General features: G+C 36.5%; 1 protein-coding gene across 7 annotated transcripts in view; it reads left to right on the top strand.

Moving 5' to 3' along the window:
- PHKA1 (phosphorylase kinase regulatory subunit alpha 1) overlaps positions 1 to 20433 on the top strand; it is a 142130-nt gene that overhangs the window by 21184 nt on the left and 100513 nt on the right. For all 7 annotated transcript variants that reach the window (XM_078064893.1, XM_078064894.1, XM_078064895.1 and 4 more), the window contains 5 exons: positions 10078 to 10160; positions 12980 to 13060; positions 17863 to 17961; positions 18965 to 19111; positions 20063 to 20116. In XM_078064893.1, coding sequence (XP_077921019.1) covers positions 10078 to 10160; positions 12980 to 13060; positions 17863 to 17961; positions 18965 to 19111; positions 20063 to 20116 — 464 coding nt within the window. The remainder of the gene's footprint in view (positions 1 to 10077; positions 10161 to 12979; positions 13061 to 17862; positions 17962 to 18964; positions 19112 to 20062; positions 20117 to 20433) is intronic.

A 20433-nucleotide genomic window follows, 5' to 3' on the forward strand; every position in this document is an offset into this window, starting at 1 on the left:
TAATAAAATGGCACTAAATACATATCTATCAATAATTACTCTGAATGTAAATGGACTAAACACTCCAATCAGAAGACAGAGTGTTAGAATGGATTTAAAAAAAAACGAGATCCAACTATATGCTGCCTACAAGAGACTCATTTTAGACCTAAAGGCACCTGCAGATTAGAAAGTGAGGGGATGGAGAAACATTTATCATGCAAATGGAGATCAAAAGAAAGCCAGAGTAGCAATGCTTATATTGGACAGAGTAGACTTTAAAATAAACTGTAACAAGAGACGAGAAGGGCACTATATCATAATATATCAAAAGGGGAAAATCCAACATGAATATCTTAAAATTGTAAATATTTATGCACCCAACATGGGAGCACCCGAATATATAGAACAATTCATAATAAACATAAAGGAACTCACTGATAATAATACAACAATAGTAGGGGACCTTAACATCCCACTTACATCAGTGAACAGATCATCTAAGCAGAAAATCAACAAGGAAACAATGGATATGAATGACACACTGGACAAGATGGACTTAACAGATATATTCAGAACATTCCATCCCAAAGCAGCAGAATACACATTCCTTTCACATGCACGTTGGATGTTCTCCAGAACAGATCATGTACAGAACAGATCTAGGTCACAGATCAGGCCTCAACCAGTACTGATGAGATCATATCGTGCATCTTTTCTCATCGCAAGGCTATGAAACTTGAAGTCAACCACAAGAAAAAATTTGGAAAGACCACAAATACATAGAGGTTAAATAACATGCTACTAAACAATGAATGGGTCAACCAGGAAAAGAAAGAAGAAATTTTTAAAAATACATGGAAATAAATGAAAAGGAAAACACAACAGTCTAAAACCTTTGGGATACAGCAGAAGCAGTCCTAAGAGAGAAGTATATTACAATACAGGCCTACCTTAAGAAGTGAGAAAAATCTAAACAACCTTACCTAAAGGAGCTAAAAAAAGAACAACAAAACCTAAAACCAGCAGAAGGAAGGAAATAACAAAGACTAGAGCAAAATTAAATTATATAGAAAATTTAAAAACACAATAGAACGGTCAATGAAACCAGGAGCCGGTTCTTTGAATATATTAATAAAATTGATAAACCTCTAATCAGACTTATTAAAAAGAGAAAGGACCCAAATAAATAAAATCAAATGAGAGAAGAGAAGTAACCAACAACAGAGAAATACAAACAATTATAAGAGAATATTATGAAAAACTATATGCCAACAAATTGGAGAACCTGGAAGAAATGGATAAATTCCTAAAAACACATAAACTACCAAAACTGAAACAGGAAAAAATAGAAAACTTGAACAGACCAATAACCAGCAAAGAAATTGAATCAATAATCAGAAAACTCCCTACACACAGAAGTCCAGGGCCAGATGGTGTCACCAGCGAATTCTGCCAAACATTTATAGAAGAGGTGTTGGGGCGCCTGGGTGGCTCAGTCATTAAGCATCTGCCTTCAGCTCAGGTCATGATCCCAGAGTCCTGGGATCGAGCCCCACATTGGGCTCCCTGCTCAGCGGGGGACCTGCTTCTCCCTCTGCCTCTGCTGCTCCCGCTGCTCGTGCTCTCTCTCTCTCTCTTTCTCTCTCTCTGTGACAAATATATAAATAAAATCTTTAAAAAAAATAAAGAAGAGGTGTTAACTCTTCTCAAACTATTCCAAAAAACTGAAAGGGAAGGAAAACTTCCAAATTCATTCTGTGAGGCCAGCATTACCCTGATACCAAAACTAGATAAAGACACTACACAAAAGAGAACCACAAGCTAATATCCCTGATGAACATTGATGCAAAAATTATCCACAAGATACTAGCAAACCAAATCCAACTGTACATTAAAAGAATCACACCACGATCAAGTGAGGTTTATTCCTCAGTAGCAACGGTGGTTCAGAATTCTCAAGTCAATCAACATGATACACCACATTAATAAAAGAAAGGATAAGAACCATAAGATCCTTTCATTAGATGCAGAAAAAGCATTTGACAAAGTACAACATCCATTCATGATAAAAAGTCCTCCACAAGTAGGGTTAGAGGGAACATAACTCAACATCATAAAGGCCATATATGAAAAAAAACCACAGACAATATCATCCTTAATGGGGAAAAACTGAGAGTTTTTCCTCTGTGGTCAGGAACAAGACAGGGATATCTACTCTCACCACTGATATTTAACATAGTACTAGAAGTCCTAGTCATAGCAATCAGACAACAAAAAGAAAGAAAAGGCATCCAAATTGGTAAGGAAAAAATAAAATCTTCACTATTTGCAGATGACATGATACTGTATATAGAAAACCCTAGGGACACCTGGATGGCTCAGTTGGTTAAGTGTCCAACTTGTGGTTTTGGGTCAGGTCATGATCTCATGGGTCATGGGATTGAGCCCACATCAGGCTCTCCACCCAGCGGGAAGTCTGCTTGAGATTGTCTCCCTCTGCCCCCTCCCCCAACTCTCCCTCTCTCTCTCTGTAAAATAAATAAATCTTAAAAAAAAAAAAAAACCCTGAAGACTCCACCAAAAATTGCTAGAACTGATCAGGAATTCAGTAAAGTTGCAGGGTATAAAATCAACATACAGCAATCTGTTGCATTTTTATACACCAATAATGAAGTATCAGAAAGAGAAATCAAGGAATTGATCCCATTTACAATTGCACCAAAAACCATAAGATACCTAGGAATAAACCTAACCAAAGAGGTAAAAAACCTGTACTCTGAAAACTATAAAACAGTGAAGAAAATTGAAGATGACACAAAGAAATGGAAAAACATTCCATGCTCATGGATTAGAAGAACAAACATTATTAAAATGTCTGTGTTATCCAAAGCAATCTACACATTTCATGCAATCCCTATCAAAATACCAATAGCATTTTTCACAGAGCTAGCACAAACAATTCTAGAATTTGTATGGAACCACGAAGACCCCGAATAGCCAGAACAACCTTGAAAAAGAAAAAGTTGGAGGCATCACAATTCCGGACTTCAAATTATATTACAAAGTTGTAGTGATCAAAACAGTATGGTACTGGCACAAAAATAGACACATAGATCATGGAACAAAATAGAAAATCCAGAAATGAATCCACAACTATATGGTCAATTAATCTTTGACAGTGGGGGAAAGAATATCCAATGGAAAAAAGTCTCGTCAGCAAATAGTGTTGGGAAAACTGGACAGCAACATGCAGAAGAATGAAACTGGCCCACTTTCACACACCATGCACAAAAATAAATTCAAAGTGGATTAAAGAGCTAAATGTGAGACAGGAAACCATCAAAATCCTAGTAGAGAACACAGGCAATAACCTTTGTGACATCGACCATAGCAACTTCTTACTAGATACGTCTCCTGAGACAAGGGAAACAAAAGCAAAAATAAACTACTGAGACTTCAACAAGACAAAAGGCTTCTTCTGCACAGCAAAAATCAACAAAACTAAAAGGCAGCCTAAAAAATAGGAGAAGGTATTTGCAAATGATGTATCTGATAAAGGGTTAGTATCCAAGTATATAAGGAATTTATAAAGTACAACACCTTAAAAACAAATAACCCAGTTAAGAAATGGGCAGAAGACACGAATAGACATTTTTCCAAAGAAGACATACAGATGGCCAACAGACACATGAAAGATGCCAAACACCATTCATCATCAGGGAAATACAAATCAAAAGTGTAATGAGATATCAACTCACACCTTTGGGAATGGCTAAAATCAACAACACAAGAAACAACAGGTGTTGGCGAGGATGTGGAGAAAGGGAACCCTCTTGTACTGTTGTTAGGAATGCAAACTGGTGCAGCCACTCTGGAAAACAGTATGGAGGTTTTCCAAAAGTTATAAAAAAAAAAAGAACTACCATATGATTCAGCAATTGCAATACTAGGTATTTACCCAAAGGATACAAAAATACTAATTTAAAGGGATACATGCACCCTGATGTTTATAGCAGCATTATCAACAATAGCCAAATTATGGAAAGAGTGCAATGACCAAAGAACAGATAAAGAAGATGTGATAAAAAAAAAATTATATATATATATATATATATATATATATATATATATATATATATATATAATGGAATATTACTCAGCCATCAAAAAGAATGAAATCTTGCCATTTGTAATGATGTGGTTGGATCTAGAGTGTATTATGCCAAGCGAAATAAGTCAGTCAGAGAAGACAAATACCATATGATTTCACTCATATGTGGAATTTAAGAAACAAAACAGATGAACATATGGGAAGGGAAAAAAAGAGAAGGCAGCTAACTGTAAGAGACTCTTAACTACAGAGAACAAACAGGGTTGCTGGAGGGGTTGTGGGTGGGGGGATGGGCTAAATGGGTGATAGGTATTAAGGACGGCACTTGTGATGAGCACTGGGCTTTCTTTTTTCTTTTTTTTTATTATGTTCAATGTGCATCAGTAGTTTTTTTTTTTTAAAGATTTTATTTATTTATTTGACAGAGAGAGACACAGTGAGAGAGGGAACACAAGCAGGGGGAGTGGGAGAGGGAGAAGCAGGCTTCCCGCTGAGCAGGGATCCTGATGTGGGGCTCAATCCCAGGACCCTGGGATCATGACCTGAGCCAAAGGGAGACACTTAACGACTGAGCCACCCAGGCACCCCAGTACATCAGTAGTTTTTGATGTAGTGTTCAACGATTCATTGGAGCACTGGGTTTTATATGTAAGTGATGAATCACTATATTCTACTCCTGAAACTAATATTACACTGTATGTTAACTAACTAGAATTTAAATAAACACTTGAAGAAAAAAAAAAGAAGAAAAACAAAATAAAAATAGGGATAGACATAAAAAATCAACAAAAATAAAATGAAAATTAAAAAAATAAAAAACTTAATTGCTTCCCTAAAAGTCTTATCTCCAAATACAGTCACATTGAGGATTAGGACTTCAACATATGGATTTCAGGGTGACACAATTGAGTTCATAGCAAGCACTTAAGGAAAATATAGTAGTAAATCTTCATGACCTTGGATTAGACAAAGCCCTGTTAGATATGACATCAAAATCATAAGCAACTAAAGAAAACATAAGCTGAAATTTATCAAATTAATAACATTTGTGTTTCAAAGGATCTCTAAAGAAAGTTACGAACAATCCAGAATATGATAGAAAGTATTGATAAATCATATATCTGATAAGGGACTTATATCTATAATATATAAAGTGCTCCACAAATCAATAATAAAAAGATAACCTAATTTTAAATAGGCAAAGAATCTGAGTTGACATTTCTCCAAAGAAGATATTTAAATGGCCAATAAGTACACAAAAAAAATGCTGAACATTATTAGTCACTAGGCAAATGCAGATCCCAATAACGAGATACCATGTCACACCCCCTAGGGTGGCTAAAATCAAAAAGACAGAAAACAACAAATGTTCCTGAGGATATGGAGAAATTGGAACCATCATACACTGTTGGTGGGAATGTAAAATGGTGCAGCCACTTTGGAAAATAGTCTGGCAGTTCTCAAAAGGTTAAGCAGAATTACCATATGATCTAGCGATTTCACTCCTCGGTATATGCACAAAAGAAATGAAACAGTGTTCACTCAAAAGCTTGTATATATACATGAATGTTCATAGCAGTATTATTTATAAGAGTCAAAGAGTGGAAACAACCTAAATGTCCATCAACTGATAATTGGATAAATATGATTTATTCACACAGTGAAATATTTTTTTAGCAACAAAAAGAATGGAAGCACTGATACGTTCTGCAACACGTATGAATCTTGAAAACATTATAAGTGAAAGAACGCCACATGAAAGGCCACATACTGTATGATGAACGTACGGTAAGGCAAATCTGTGGCGACATAAAGTAGATTAGCGATTGCTTAGGTGGAGGGAGAGTGAGATCAAGTCATGAAAGGAAATGGGGAATGACTGGTAATGGGTATAGTGTTTCTCTTAGGGGTGATGAAAATGTTCTAAAATTGATTGTGGCCATGGTTGCAGAACACTGCATGCCCTAAAAACCATTGAATTATATACTTGAAATGGGTGAATTATATCTCAATCACGTTGTTAAAAATGAAGGAGAGAGGCTTATTGATAGATGAGTACAAGTCAATGTAAGTGGAATAGACCACTGAGTTGGCCTCATTTCTGGAGCTCTGCATGTTTTAGTATGCCTTAAATAGTACTGCCGTCTTTGGCCTTACCCAGCCCTACCTCATTTCATCTCTATGTATCCTCTGTTCTACAAGCAGTGTCTTGGCTCCACAGAGGGGACAGGATGCAGAGGTCCTGAATGTATGGTGTTGCCTCAACAGATAGGTCCCTCTCCTGTGGTTAACAGGGTTGTTTAAGATCATTCAGTAAATCATTATTGAACATCTATTGTTCAGTATTATTTAATACCATTCACAATACTATGTGAGATACTTTTGGGGACTATAAATATAAATAAGAAATGGTTCTCTCCTTCAAATTTAGGTACAGATTTATTTATAGTACAAAGTAAAAAGTAAGTTCATTAGAGCAAGGAAAATAAAATTCTATGAAACACAGAAGAGAAGAATCAATGACAGCATCACAGAGGAGATAGAATTTGAGCTGGGCCTTGAATGAACAGTTTAGATTTCAAGATGTGGAGAAGGCCGTTTAAACAATATCATGAGCAAAGGGACAAATAATAGAAATGTGGCATTTAAATTGTATAGTGATTTGTTAGCTGTGACACAAGTCTGAGAGATGGACAAAACCAGTTTCACACCGTCTGCCTTCTCTCAGTCTCTGCACAAGCACTCTGGCACACAAAGGGGACGAGATAAAGCTGTGAAGCTGATGTCCAATATTATAACTCTCGTCTCTTTTTTCTCTCTCTATCCAAGAGGTTAAGGTCATTACTGCTACAAGAAAGACACATTGCTAATGCTACTGCCCTGTGCTGTGGTTGCTGGTTTTGACAGAGCCATGCATCAGGAGGAGTTTGCTGTTTGATGATATGGATCATACAGTCCTTTTTGGCTCAAAAGTTACAGAGTTCTGTGATCTAAAACCTCTGTCAATAGATAAAAGATTTAAATGCAAAAAAAAATGAAATTATAGGGGTGCCTGGGTGGCTCAGTCAGTTAAGAGTCCGACTCTTGGTTTCAGCTCGGGTCATGATCTCATGCATGGGTCGTGGGATTGATCCCCGCATCAGGATCCACGCTTGGTGGAGAGTCTGCTTGAAGATTCTCTCCCTCTACCCCTCCCCCCACTCTCTCACACTCTCTCTCTAAAATGAATAAATAAATCTTTTTAAAAATGAAATTATAGAAGTACCAGAAACATTCATGGGATAAAGCTTCTTAATTAAAGAGTCTGAGAATAAAGTAAGATAAAAACAGAGAGGGAAGCAAACCAGAAGAGACGATAGGGAACAAACTGAGGGTTGCTGGAGGGGAGTTGGGTGGGAGGATGGGATAATGGGGTGATAGGCATTAAGGAAGGCACGTGATATAATGAGCATTGGCACTGGATGTTATATGCAACTGATGAATCACTAAATTCTACCTCTGAAACTAATAATACACTGTGTGTTAACTGACTTGAATTTAAATAAAATCTTAAGAAAAATAAAAGTTTCTGAGAAGAAAAATATACTGTAGGCAAAGTCAAAGTTCAAACAAACTAGGAAAAATACTTGCAACACATATGATGAGTAAAAGGATAATTTCCTTAATGTTCATCAACATGTCAGTAGCTCAAAGACCAGCAATTCCATGGAAATTGGCAAAGGACACAACCAAACAGTTCATAGGAAAAGAAATGTGGATGGCAATAAACATATGAAAAGACTCACAACCTTACCCACAATTAAAAGAACTACAAATTAAACTACAAAGAGATTTTATTTCTCCTTCATTACAGTGGCAAAGATCAAAGATTTTTATTAAAGCCTGTGTTGACAAGGGTATAGGGAACAGGCAGGCAGGGCTGATTGGTATGTAAACTGTAGAACTTCTTTGCAGAGTAACTTGGTGATGATTATCAATGTTTAATGTACACATGGTGAAGTATTTAGGGAGAAGTGTACTGATATTTGCAACTTACTTTGAAATGTATCAAAAAAGATGGATTGATGGATGGATCAATGTTAATGTTAATGCTTGAATCCAAATGATGTGCATACAGATGTCCACTGTAAAATTCTGTCATTTTTTCTGTTTGTTTGAAAGTGTTCACAATACAATGTTGGGAAAAAATAATATGCATAAATCTGTGACTCAGCAATTCTTCTAAGAATTTACCTTGATATACTGGTACATGTGCACAAAGATATATAAATATATCACTCATGTATATATCATATATATATTCATGTGTATCATATATATCATATATGTATTCATATATATATATGTATTCATTACAGCCTTGGTTATAGTGATGAAGCATTAGGTACAACCTAAATGTTTTCAATAGGGAAATGGTTATATAATTAGCCATTTAGTGAAATGCCATGTTGCCATTAAAAAAAATACGGCAGATCTCTTTAAAATTGTCTCCGAGGTATATATGAAAAAAGCAAGGTACAATATAGTATACTACTCTTTGATACTTTTTATATATGCATAATATTGCTCTGAAAGGATACAGAAGAAACTGGTAAGACTGGTTTCTTTTTTTTATGTAACAGAATTTTTATTAAATATTACATAATTAAATAATCGTTTTAATATTAAATAATGTGAGGGGATCACTTCACATATCACACAAACTTTGCAAAATGTGAAAATGCAGACTCCTCCTGCCTCCCTGGAAATCTTACCATTTGGAATACCTCATGCAGCACTCCAATCTTTCAGCATATAAATGGCTCTCTTTTTTCAAGTCTATCAAAGTATAATTTACCTACAATAAAATCCAGCCATTTAAGGGGCGCCTGGGTGGCTCAGTCGTTAAGCGTCTGCCTTTGGCTCAGGTCATGATCCCAGCGTCCTGGGATCGAGCCCCGCATCAGGCTCCCTGCTCCATGGGAAGCCTGCTTCTCCCTCTCCCACTCCCCCTGCTTGTGTTCCCTCTCTCTGTCAAATAAATAAAAAAATCTTTAAAAAAAAAAAAATCCAGCCATTTAAAATGTACATTTCAGTGAGTTTTTACAAATGTATAGTTAAACCTGTTGTGTCTTGTGTTGTTAATTTTAGCCATTCTGACTTCTTTCAGAGAGGAGTTTTGGCAGGTGGGGAATGATGTGATTCAGGGTGGGAGAAAGAGTCACTGTATGCCTGTTGGTATTTCTTTATAGGGGTTGGGGGGACAGGAGAGGGGAGAGGAGTTTGTTTTGTTTGAGAGGAATTAATTTTTAAAGAAAAATGTATCGTACTATACATACTGGGAAGCAGTATAGCATCTTGGTTAGGAACTCAGTCTCTGAAGTGAAACAGAAGATGATAGTTGGGTCTGGTTTCACTATTTATAGTTAAATGGTCTTAGGCAAATATTTAATCTCTCTAAGCCTCATGGAGAAAATAGAGGTACCTACTTCTTAGGGTTGATGTAAAAATTAAATGGATAATTCATGCAAAACACTCCATTTGTCAGCTATAACTATCTTTGTATAGTTTACATTTAGAATAATTATCATTTTTTTACTCCAAAAAGTATAGTTTTAAGTTTTCCTTAAAACCATAATCTTTTTCTACTTCTTGCTTAGTATTTAGACTCTCTCCAACTCTTTTTTGAAATAGTTGTCTTTCTTCTTCCAGATACCTTAAGGTACATTATAAATTAATTACCTATAGAATTAGGAGTCTGAGACTTTCTATGGAAACCTACAAATAACAGTTAAAATTCTTCCATGTTATAATATGCTGGTATCTCACATAGTCGAAGACTAGCCTAGGTCTGATTTGTGGTTTTGCTTTTATGGTTTAGGAATCAAAGTGCCTCTCATTGTTCCATTACTTAGGAGTAATGGGATCAGTTAGTTACTGTGGCTGCCTATAAAGCCTATAGTGATAATTGACCAGCTCTATATCCTTATTCTCTTTTTCCTCAGGACTTCATATCATCCACAGTCTAGATGAAGTCAATTTCATACAGAACCTTGTGTTTTACATTGAAGCTGCATATAAAACTGCTGTAAGTACTCATTTGGGAATTGATTTTAAACATATGTTTCTAAAAATACTGAACAACCCCCTCCTTCTCCTAATGCTGCCCCTCATAGTGAACCAATCTATAAAACTTCTGGCAGAAATTGCCTTCAGCCTCTTTCTTTGCTAAGCTCCATCATCCTCTGTTTGCCTTCTCTCCAAAGGAGTTACAGAGACAAAAGGGTCAAGATGCTATGCTTCCACTCCTGTCAAATTCTGTAATATCTCATATCATGTATTTGGGAATCTGGAGCTAAATTGTCTTATTTTAGTGGTCTGTGGTCTTGAACTGGAGCAAGATGGCTAGGGAGTATAATGGGTAAGTTAGCTACTTAGACATAAAATTTAGTCATATGTTTAATATTATCTGTAGACATTCAGTGCTTACTATACAAAAAATAGTTCCTTTTTCTCACAACTACCATATGAGGTAGGTTTATATTAAATCATAATATATTTAACATCTCCTCTCTCAGGGATCACTGTTCTTCATTGCATAATGTTCACTGTATTGAAAATGGCTGTGTCATAAATAGTCCAGTTTTTTTAGTCGTCTAATTGTTTAATTTGTTTAGTTGTTTCTCGCTGGTTTAGATGGGAGCGTAAACCTGTGGCCTGTCACTCCATATTTGCCAAAAGGATAAGTTTAACATAGACATATTTGATGCAAGCAGACCTTATTTGTTGACTGATCACTTTGCCTTCTGATACCGTAGGCCTGCTAAGGTCCAGGGTACAGGTCAGGGTTCTCTGGCCTCTCCATTGCAGCCAGGGGTTGCAGCAGCAGAATTAATGACATGTGCCTTCTCATACTCTAATCTTGCTGCACAAATTAGGGTAGAGCTGGGTTTGGGAACAAGTGAGGCTAGCCATGGGATAAATATGGCTTACCTTCCAGAAGCTTCACTTTAACTCAGAGATTTGATATAAAAAGTAATTTAAGGTAAATATAGAAACAAACATAGGGGGGTGTGTGTGTATGTGCATGCACACATGCATGTGTACACATGGATATTTCCAAATTCTGTTCAATGAGAGAGCCTAGAAGCAATGACACCACAGTGACAATGAGCCAGTGCCTAGGTCTTGGATTGTAACTATTCGTAATAAAAAAAAAAAAAAAAAAAAAAAAAACAGGTTTCCTTGTAGAAGTGATTGTTTCTAGGGCTGGGGGGAGGAAAATACAAGATGAAACTACAGTATCTTGTAGTGACAGAAAGTGAGGACGTGTTCAGAAAGAATGGGGCATGTCCAAAGGGTGCAGGAGCCAACCTGGAAGAACTCCCAATGGCTAAAGCTGGAACAATTTGAGCAACAAAACAAGTAATGATAATATTTTATTATAACCCAGAGAATAACCTAAATATCTATAAGTTCATACTGATATAAACAAATGAATAAATGAGGGAGAAAGGACAGCTCTTCCTTAGAGAAGAATTGCAATTAATGACTGTAGAGGTAATGAAGGAACTAAAAAAATCACCATTGAAGCACCACTGTAATAATTGTTGCAGACAAAATTCACCAATGGTTGCTAAATTGGTGGGTAGATGTTTGAGGAGATACAGGATATTTGCACAGTTGTAAAGTATCTTTCTTGAGATAGTTATTAATCATACGGGGGAAAATGGTAACAGTAGACTGGAGAAACCCTGCAGACACCACCTTAACCGCGTGATGAAGGTTAACATCACCATAATAGGACATATCAACATCGTGTACTCCCTGATATGATGCAGTGAGAAGGACACAGCATAACATCTGTAGAAATCTTGACCAAAAAATGCACAATCTTAATCTAATGAAGGGAAGACATCAGGTGAACCTAAATTGAGAGAAATCTATAAAATACCTGACCACTGATCTTCTGAAAGTGTCAAGGTCATGAGAGGCAAGACTTGAGAAACTTTAACTGATTGGAAGAGACTAAGGAGGCATGACAAATGCAGCATGGTATTCTGGATTGGATCCTGGAACATAAAATGGTTATTAGTGGAAAAACTGGTGAAATCCTAACAAAGTCCATAATCTGGTTACTAGTATTGTACTAATGTTAATTTCTTAGCTTTAACAAGTGTTATGTCAGATGTTAACATTAGGGGATGTTGAGTGAAAGGTATATGGGAACTCACTGTAGTATTTCTGTAACTTCTCTGTAAGTTTAAAGTTATTTCAAATAAAACAGTTCTTAAAAAGTAATTTTAAATGTTATATTATCGAGGGGCCATATACAGCTATGTTTAAGAATTTACACTTTGGACTGAGAGTACTTGGACTCTAATCCTAGCTCTGTCACGTATTAGCTGTGTGGCCTTGGGTGAGTCACTTAGCCTCTCTCTGCACCTTAGTTTCATCATCTATAAGATAAAAGGATTAAGGAAGATAGTAGTATAAAGTGCATAGGTTAGTGTATGGTACATTGTCAATGCCAACAGAGAGTAAAATTAGATATTTAAGATAAAACACTGGGGTGCTGTTTGGGCTCCATCTTCTAGACCCCCTGAGTATCTGCCTTGATAAAAAATTTTGAGAAGCATTTCTCTACATGGACTGAGTTATACTTCTTAGGCCTGATCAGCTGTTGAGGAGTCTTCCAACTTCTTAGAGGTCCCAGGAGAATTTGAAGCTACTAGGAAAAGAGCTACAGGGGCAACCCAACTCATTGGCATCTCCTTAATAGGTGTTGTGGGTACACATATGTATGGCAAATTAGCTACTATGTGTGCCTTTTATTCAAGAATTGTGTGTCTAGTAAGCATTTAGTAGTAATGACTTGCTAATGGTATGCTGGTTATTTTATGCTAGGACTTTGGGATATGGGAACGTGGAGACAAGACCAACCAAGGGATCTCAGAATTGAATGCCAGTTCAGTTGGCATGGCAAAGGTAATTTTCCTTGCTTTGTTTGTACCAAGTGTGGGGTAAGGAAATACACCTTTATCATAGATAAAGGCTTAACATGAATTTGGATCATCATCAAATTTTAAGACACAGGCAAAATTTGGATTCTCCCATAGAACTATGGACATGTAGGTAAAGATTTATTTCATTAGCTCCAGATTTGTATATCCAACTGCTTTTGTAGCATATCTCTACTTACATATACCACAGAGACCTCAGAGAACATATTTTTTTAAAGATTTATTCGTTTATTTGAGAGAGAGAAGTGAGTGTGTGTGCACATGAGGGCCGGGCAGAGGGAGAAGGAGAGAGAATCTCCAACAGACTACCCACTGAGTACAGAGCCCAACACAGGGCTCGATCCCACGACCCCAGGATCATGACCTGAGCTGAAATCAAGAGTCAGACACCTAACCAGCTGAGCCACCCAGGCACCCCAGAGAACGTATCTTCAACTAAACTCATCTTCTCTACCATTACAAAAGTAAAAAGAGGCCTTCCCCTTCCATACACCAGTTGACAAAACTTGGTTGTCAGAGAACCATCTGTCAATCCTGAACCCCCCTCACTCTCCTGAATCCCACATATCATCATCATCATCATTAACTACCTTTCCACTTGACTCCATCTTTTCCTTCCCATTGCTACTGCCTTAATTTCAGCTCTTATTTTTGGAGACAGAAAGAAGCCATAAAATAGAATAGCAGGAATAGGATCAGACATATCCATTATAATAATAAATATGCATGACCTAATTGAAGTTTCCCCTCCAAAAGACACAGATTGATTTTAAAAGGATAATACATCCCTGTGTTCATTGCAGCATTATTTACAATAGCCAGGATATGGAAGCAACCTAAGTATCCATCTATAGATAAATGGATAAAGAAGATGTGATACACACACACAATGCATTACCCAACCATAGAAAAGAATGAAATCTTGCCATTCATGACAACATGGATGGATGTAGAGGGTATTATACTAAGTGAAATAAACCAGACAGAGAAAGACAAATAGCATATGATTTTACTTATGTGTGGAATCTAAAAAACCAAAACAGTAAGAGCAACCTAAATTTCCAACAATTGTTAAATGGTTAAATAAATAAGAGAGAATATTATGTTGAAATAAAGAATTTTCATAATATGGAGAAACATTTATGCTCTAGTATCCTAACCAAATTTCATATGAAACATGATCTCAACTATAGACAGATTTACATAAAGAAAACTAATAGGAAACATGCCAAAAATATTAGCATTATTTTGGGTGATTTTTTTGCCCTCTCTATACTTTTTATGTTTTCAAATATTCTATAACAAGTATGTTATATTTTATAATCAGAAAAGCAAGAAATTAATAAGCAAATTCTATTTTTTTAAAAAAAATCTTCTGCCTTGGTGACTAGTAACTTTCATCTTTAAGTCAATCATAGTATCTTTTTAGGGTATTCACTTCCCTATGGAAACTCAGTGATGTGCCAATACCTAATGGCTGTTGCATTTTAATATCTTACATCCACACAACTTCTAGCATTTCTTATGTGCTGGTATCATACTTGCAGCTACCCTACCAGAAGAGTGGTTTACTATAAATTCATCTGTGCCTTGTTCAAATTACTTTTGAAGTGTGATGCTTGGCTTGATAATGCTATAACTTTATCTATGCTGTATCTTTTTTTAAATGCATTTTTAAAGAATTCAGCCACTGGAGATAAAAATAATAAAACAATAAAATTTTAAAAACAAAATGTATCTTTATTGAGATGTAATAGGCATATAACGTTGTGTAAGTTTGGAGTGTACAACATGTTGATTTGACACATTTTTATTGCAATATGATTACCACCAAAGTGTTAGGTAACACCTCTATCACATCATACAATTATCATTTTTTCTGTGATAGGAATGATTAATATTTGGTCTCTTAGCAACTTAGAAGTTTATAATACACTATTATTGTCCATAATCACTGTGCTATGCACTAAGTCTCCAGAACTTATTTATCTACTGGTTGCAAGTTTGTACCTTTTTTAAAAAAGAATTATTTATTTTAGAGAGAGAGAGAGACAGAAAGGGAGCAAATGGGGGGAGGGGCAGAGGGAGAGAGTCTTCAAGCAGACTCCCTGCTGAGCATGGAGCCCTGTGTGGGGCTCAGTCCCACCACCTGTGAGATCATGACCTGAGCTGAAACCAAGAGTTGGGCGCTTAACCAACTGAGCCACCCAGGAGCCCCGCAAGTTTGTACCTCTAAACAACATCTCCTCAATTCCTCCATCCCCCAGCCCTTGGTAACCACCATTTTACTCTGTTTTTTGAATTTGACTTTTTAAGTTCCACATGTAAGTGATGTAGTACAGTATTTGTCTTTCTCTAACTTATCTCACTTAGCATAATGACCTCAAGGTCCATCTCTGTGGTCACAAAGGACAGGATTTCCTTCTTTCTCACAGCTGAATGATATTCCATTGAGTGTGTGTGTATCATGTCTTCTTTACCCATTCATCTGTTAACAGTGTTTCTGTATATTGGCTATTGTGAATAATGCTGCAATCAACAGGGAGTACATATATCTCTTTGATACCCTCTTTTCATTTCCTTTGTATATGTGCCCAAGAGTGGAATTTCTGGATCGATCATATGATAGTCCTATTTTAAGTTTTTGAGGAACCCCCATAGTGTTTTCCATAGTGGCAGAACCAATTTGCATTCCATCCAACAGTGTATGAGGGTTCCCTTTTCTCCACATTCCCGAGCCACTTGTCTTTTTGATAATAGCCATTCTTGCAGGTGTGAAGTGAAATCATATTGTGGTTTTGATTTGCATTTCCCTGTTGATTAGTGACTTCGAACATCTTTTGATGTACCTGTTGGCCATTCGTATGTCTTCTCTGGAAAAAATATCTATTCAATTCCTCTGCTCATTTCTTAATTGAATTGTTTTTTTATTTTTGAGCTGTATGAGTTATTTACATATTTTGGATATTGACCTCTATAGTTTGAAAATATTTTCTCCTATTCCATAGGTTCCCTTTTCATTTTTTTGATTGTTTCTTTTTCTGTGCAGGGACTTTTTAGTTTGATGTAGTCCCACTTATTGATTCTTGCTTTTATTGCTTGTGCTTTTGGTGTCATATCTAAAAAATCATTGCCAAGACTAGTATAAAGGAGCTTTTTTCTTATGTTTTCTTCTAGAAGTTTTACAGTATCAGGTCTTATGTTTAGTCCATGTCAAGTTAATTTTTGTGAGGGTGTAAGTTAGGGGTCTGATTTCATTCTTCTGCATGTGGTTATCTAGTTTTCCCAACACCATTTGTTGAAGAGACTCTTCTTTCTGCATTGACTCTTCCTGGCTCCCTTGTCAAATATTCATTGACTGTAAATGCAGGGGTTTATTTCTGACTTTTATTCTGTTCCATTGGTGTGTGTGTCTATTTTTATGCCCATACCATACTATTTTAATTACTATAGCTTTGTAGTATAGTTTAAAATCAAGAGTGTGATGCCTCCGGCTTTGTTCTTCTTTCTTGTGATTGCTTTGGCTATTTGGTGTCTTTTGTGGTTCCAGACACATTTTAGGATTGTTTATCTATTTCTGTGAAAAATGCCATTGGAATTTTGATAGCAATTGCATTGGATCTATAGATGGCTTTTGGTAGTATGGACATTTTAACAATATTATTTCTTCCAATCCATTGAACATGGGATATCTTTCCATTTGTTTGTTTTTAATTTCTTTCCTCCAAGTATTGTAGTTTTCTTTTTTTTTAAAGATTTTATTTATTTATTTGAGAGAGAGAGAATGAGAGAGAGAGAGAGAGCACATGAGGGGGGGAGGGTCAGAGGGAGAAGCAGACTCCCCGCCGAGCAGGGAGCCCAATGCGGGACTCGATCCCGGGACTCCAGGATCATGACCTGAGCCGAAGGCAGTCGCTTAACCAACTGAGCCACCCAGGCGCCCCAAGTATTGTAGTTTTCATTGTATAGCTCTTTTACCTCCCTAGGTAAATTTACCCTTAAGTATTTTATTACTTTTGATGCTATTGTGAGTGGGATAGTTTTCTTTATTTCTTTCTCCAGATGTTTTTTTTGTTGTTGATGTACAGAAGTGCCACTGATTTCTGTATGTTGATTTTATATCCTGCAACTTTACTGAATTTATTGATTGTTCCAACACTTTTTGTTTGAGTTTACAGTTTTCTGTATATAATATATCATCTTCAGATAATGACAGTTTTACTTCTTCCTTTCTGATTTAGATGCCTTTTATTTCTTTGTCTTGCCTAATTGCTCTAGCTAGGACTTCAAATATTATGTTGAATAAGAGTGGTGTGAGTGGGCATCCTTGTCTTGCTCCTGATCTTAGAGGAAAAGCTTTCAATTTTTCACTATTGTTTTTGTTTTTATTTGAATTCCAGTTAGTTTCAGGTGTGCAGTATAGTGATCCAACACTTATAATACCCGGTGCTCATCACAACAAGTGTTAGCTGTGGGTTTGTTGTATATGGCCTTTATTATGTTCAGGTATGTTCCTTCTATACTGAATTTGTTGAGGTTTTTATCATGAATGGTTGCTTGCAACCTCCATCTTAACTGTCTCTGGGATAATATGGGAGGCAAAGAAAAACTCAGAGGCCCCTGGGAATAAAGAATGCTACATTGTTTTTGCTGTTCTGCTGAACAAATTAAAAATGACTTCATATGCACTGATATGATACTGGGGTACAGGGAGGAGAAATCTGTATCTTTTGCAGAAAATGTCCTTTCTTTCTTTGCTCTTCATAGGCAGCCCTGGAAGCATTGGATGAACTGGACCTGTTTGGTGTGAAAGGTGGGCCCCAATCAGTTATCCATGTCCTGGCTGATGAAGTACAACACTGCCAGGTAAGAGAATAATGAAGGACATTATAGAAAATGTTATTCTTACCCAGACTCGGGATGAGAATGGCCTTGAGAATAAAGAGACCCGAGAGTACATAATCTGATTTATTACCATGTGCCAAAAATGTATTATCCAAGCTTCCCATGCTGAGATAAGGCTGATATAGCATGAACTATAACATACGTCATAGTCCTGTTCTCTCAGCCATACTTATAAAGGAATCTCATCATAGTATGTGGAATTCTCCACTGTTGTCCTATCAAGGGTCTATGGGCTCTGCTCCTTTTCTAAATATACCAAGAGAACAAGAGGTGACTGATTTGAGTGTTCTTCTTGATAGTGGCTTTGAAACATTCTCTTGTCCCCAGTTGGCTCTAGGCTTAGATGTTTGGAGATTAGACTGTTTAAGTGGTAAATATGTATCTTCACTTTTGTTTAGGGTTACTCTCTGTATTGAAAGAGTAAGGTTCTTCTCATTGGCAAGATGACTTTCTCCCCATCTTCAAACCCTGATTAGATAACAATGGCGAATATAAACTCATCTTCTCATTTCAAAAATGTGAAATTTTCCTTGGAAAAAATAAATGTCAGCAGTGTAGGAGCTGAGCTTTCCACATCCTGCTTTCTCAGCAGCTGCATTTTCTCTATCTTTATGCTTCAGTGGTTGCTAATGGCGCAAGGGGATTGTGGACAGATGATGTTTAGAGTATTCTTTATCCATTAGCAGCTCTTTAAGATTCAGGATTGGGAAGTCTTGAGAGCAGTATTAAGACAAGAGATGATGTACAGAAATAGCTAGTTTTCTAAGCTCTCACTTAGAAATTATTACTGAATTATTATGGAATTCAGTGTTGATTATCATTGAATCATTATTATGGTATAATGTTTAGATTTTCTCCCGAATGATCCTCTTCCACATAGATCATTTGAAACTAAAGCTGTTAGTTTTATAATCCCAAGTTATTTACTAATGTGCCACTTTTGACTTCCTTTCTTCCTTTTTAGTCTATCCTTAATTCGATACTCCCCCGCGCTTCCACATCCAAAGAGGTAGATGCTAGTCTGCTTTCAGTTATTTCCTTCCCAGCCTTTGCAGTAGAGGATGGCCAGTTGGTAGAGCTCACAAAGCAAGAAATCATCACCAAGCTTCAGGTATGTCCATACGTGCCTTTCTTTTCTTTAAGGCTTTGACTTTAAGGAGAAATTAATGTCGTTGGGGGCTTCAAGTCAGTGATTTAGCCAAATGATCAGGGTTAACACCCCCAGTAATAGAACATATTGACCAGTGTGGTATCTGTGCAAACAATGCATTATCTCAGTCTAATCATGAGAAAACATCAGACAAAACCAAATTGAGGGACATTCTGCAGAATAATGGATGATCTCTTCAAAAGCGTCAAGGTGATGAGAAACAAGGAAAGACTGAGGAACTGTCACAGATTGGAAGAGACTAAAGAGACGTGACAACTGAATGCAGTGGGATACTGAAATGGGTTTTGGAAGAGAAAAAAAGCCATTAGTGGAAAAACTGGAGAAACCCAAAGAAGTTTTGTACTTTGGTTAATAGTGTTGTACCAAGATTAATTTTTTAGTTTTGATAAATGTTCTACAGTTATGTAAGATGTTAATATAAAGGAACAGTGGATGAAGGGTAATGGGGACTCTCTGTACTATTTTTGCAACTCTTCTGTAAGTCTCAAATTATCTCAAAATTTAACAAAAAATATGTTGTCTTTTCTTAAAAAAAAGCCTGTTGCTCTCTTATGAGCTCTGTGAACAGGACCACATAGATTAGTAATTGGGCTGTTACAGACTTACCCTATGGTGGAAAGTGATGGAGAGGATAATATTAGAAACTCTGCTTTAGGGAAAAGCCTGTAACTTAGCCCTCACTTGAACTCACATTGATTGCTGAAATCAGTTTCTGCTGCTGGGCTGATATCAGAGGTTTTTTTAAAAAAATTACATTTTATTATTTTTTAAATCCTGTATCTGTGTTGGTGATAGGTCGGCACGTGTAGCTGTTGCAAAGGATGTATTTCTGATGCATTATATGACTGTACCAATGTACATGCTTCTGATTTTTTTTCTCTGCATTCCCAGGGGCGTTATGGTTGTTGTCGCTTTCTACGAGATGGATATAAAACTCCTAAAGAGGTAGGTTTCTTTTCCCCAAAATGAGTCCACGGTAGAATGGTCACTACTGTCCACGGTCTCATTCAGAGAAAATACTTATGTTGGCTAACTGAACATAATAAAAAAAATACTCAAAAGAGAAAATACTTAACTCACTGGTGGTACTTAAAATAATCACTCAATAGGATAACAATAACTCATGTTTGCTACCTTCGTTGGGCTTAGTTGCCAAGTTCTATTTGTGAGCCTTTATGGATTAAATAAAATAGAGGAAGGTGCAATTCTTCCACTTCTTGCAGCTGGTTGGTTTCAGGAAAGAGCTACTGATAGATCCTTAA

The sequence above is a fragment of the Halichoerus grypus genome, chromosome X (assembly GCF_964656455.1).
Source record: "Halichoerus grypus chromosome X, mHalGry1.hap1.1, whole genome shotgun sequence".
NCBI classification, from domain to species: domain Eukaryota; kingdom Metazoa; phylum Chordata; class Mammalia; order Carnivora; family Phocidae; genus Halichoerus; species Halichoerus grypus.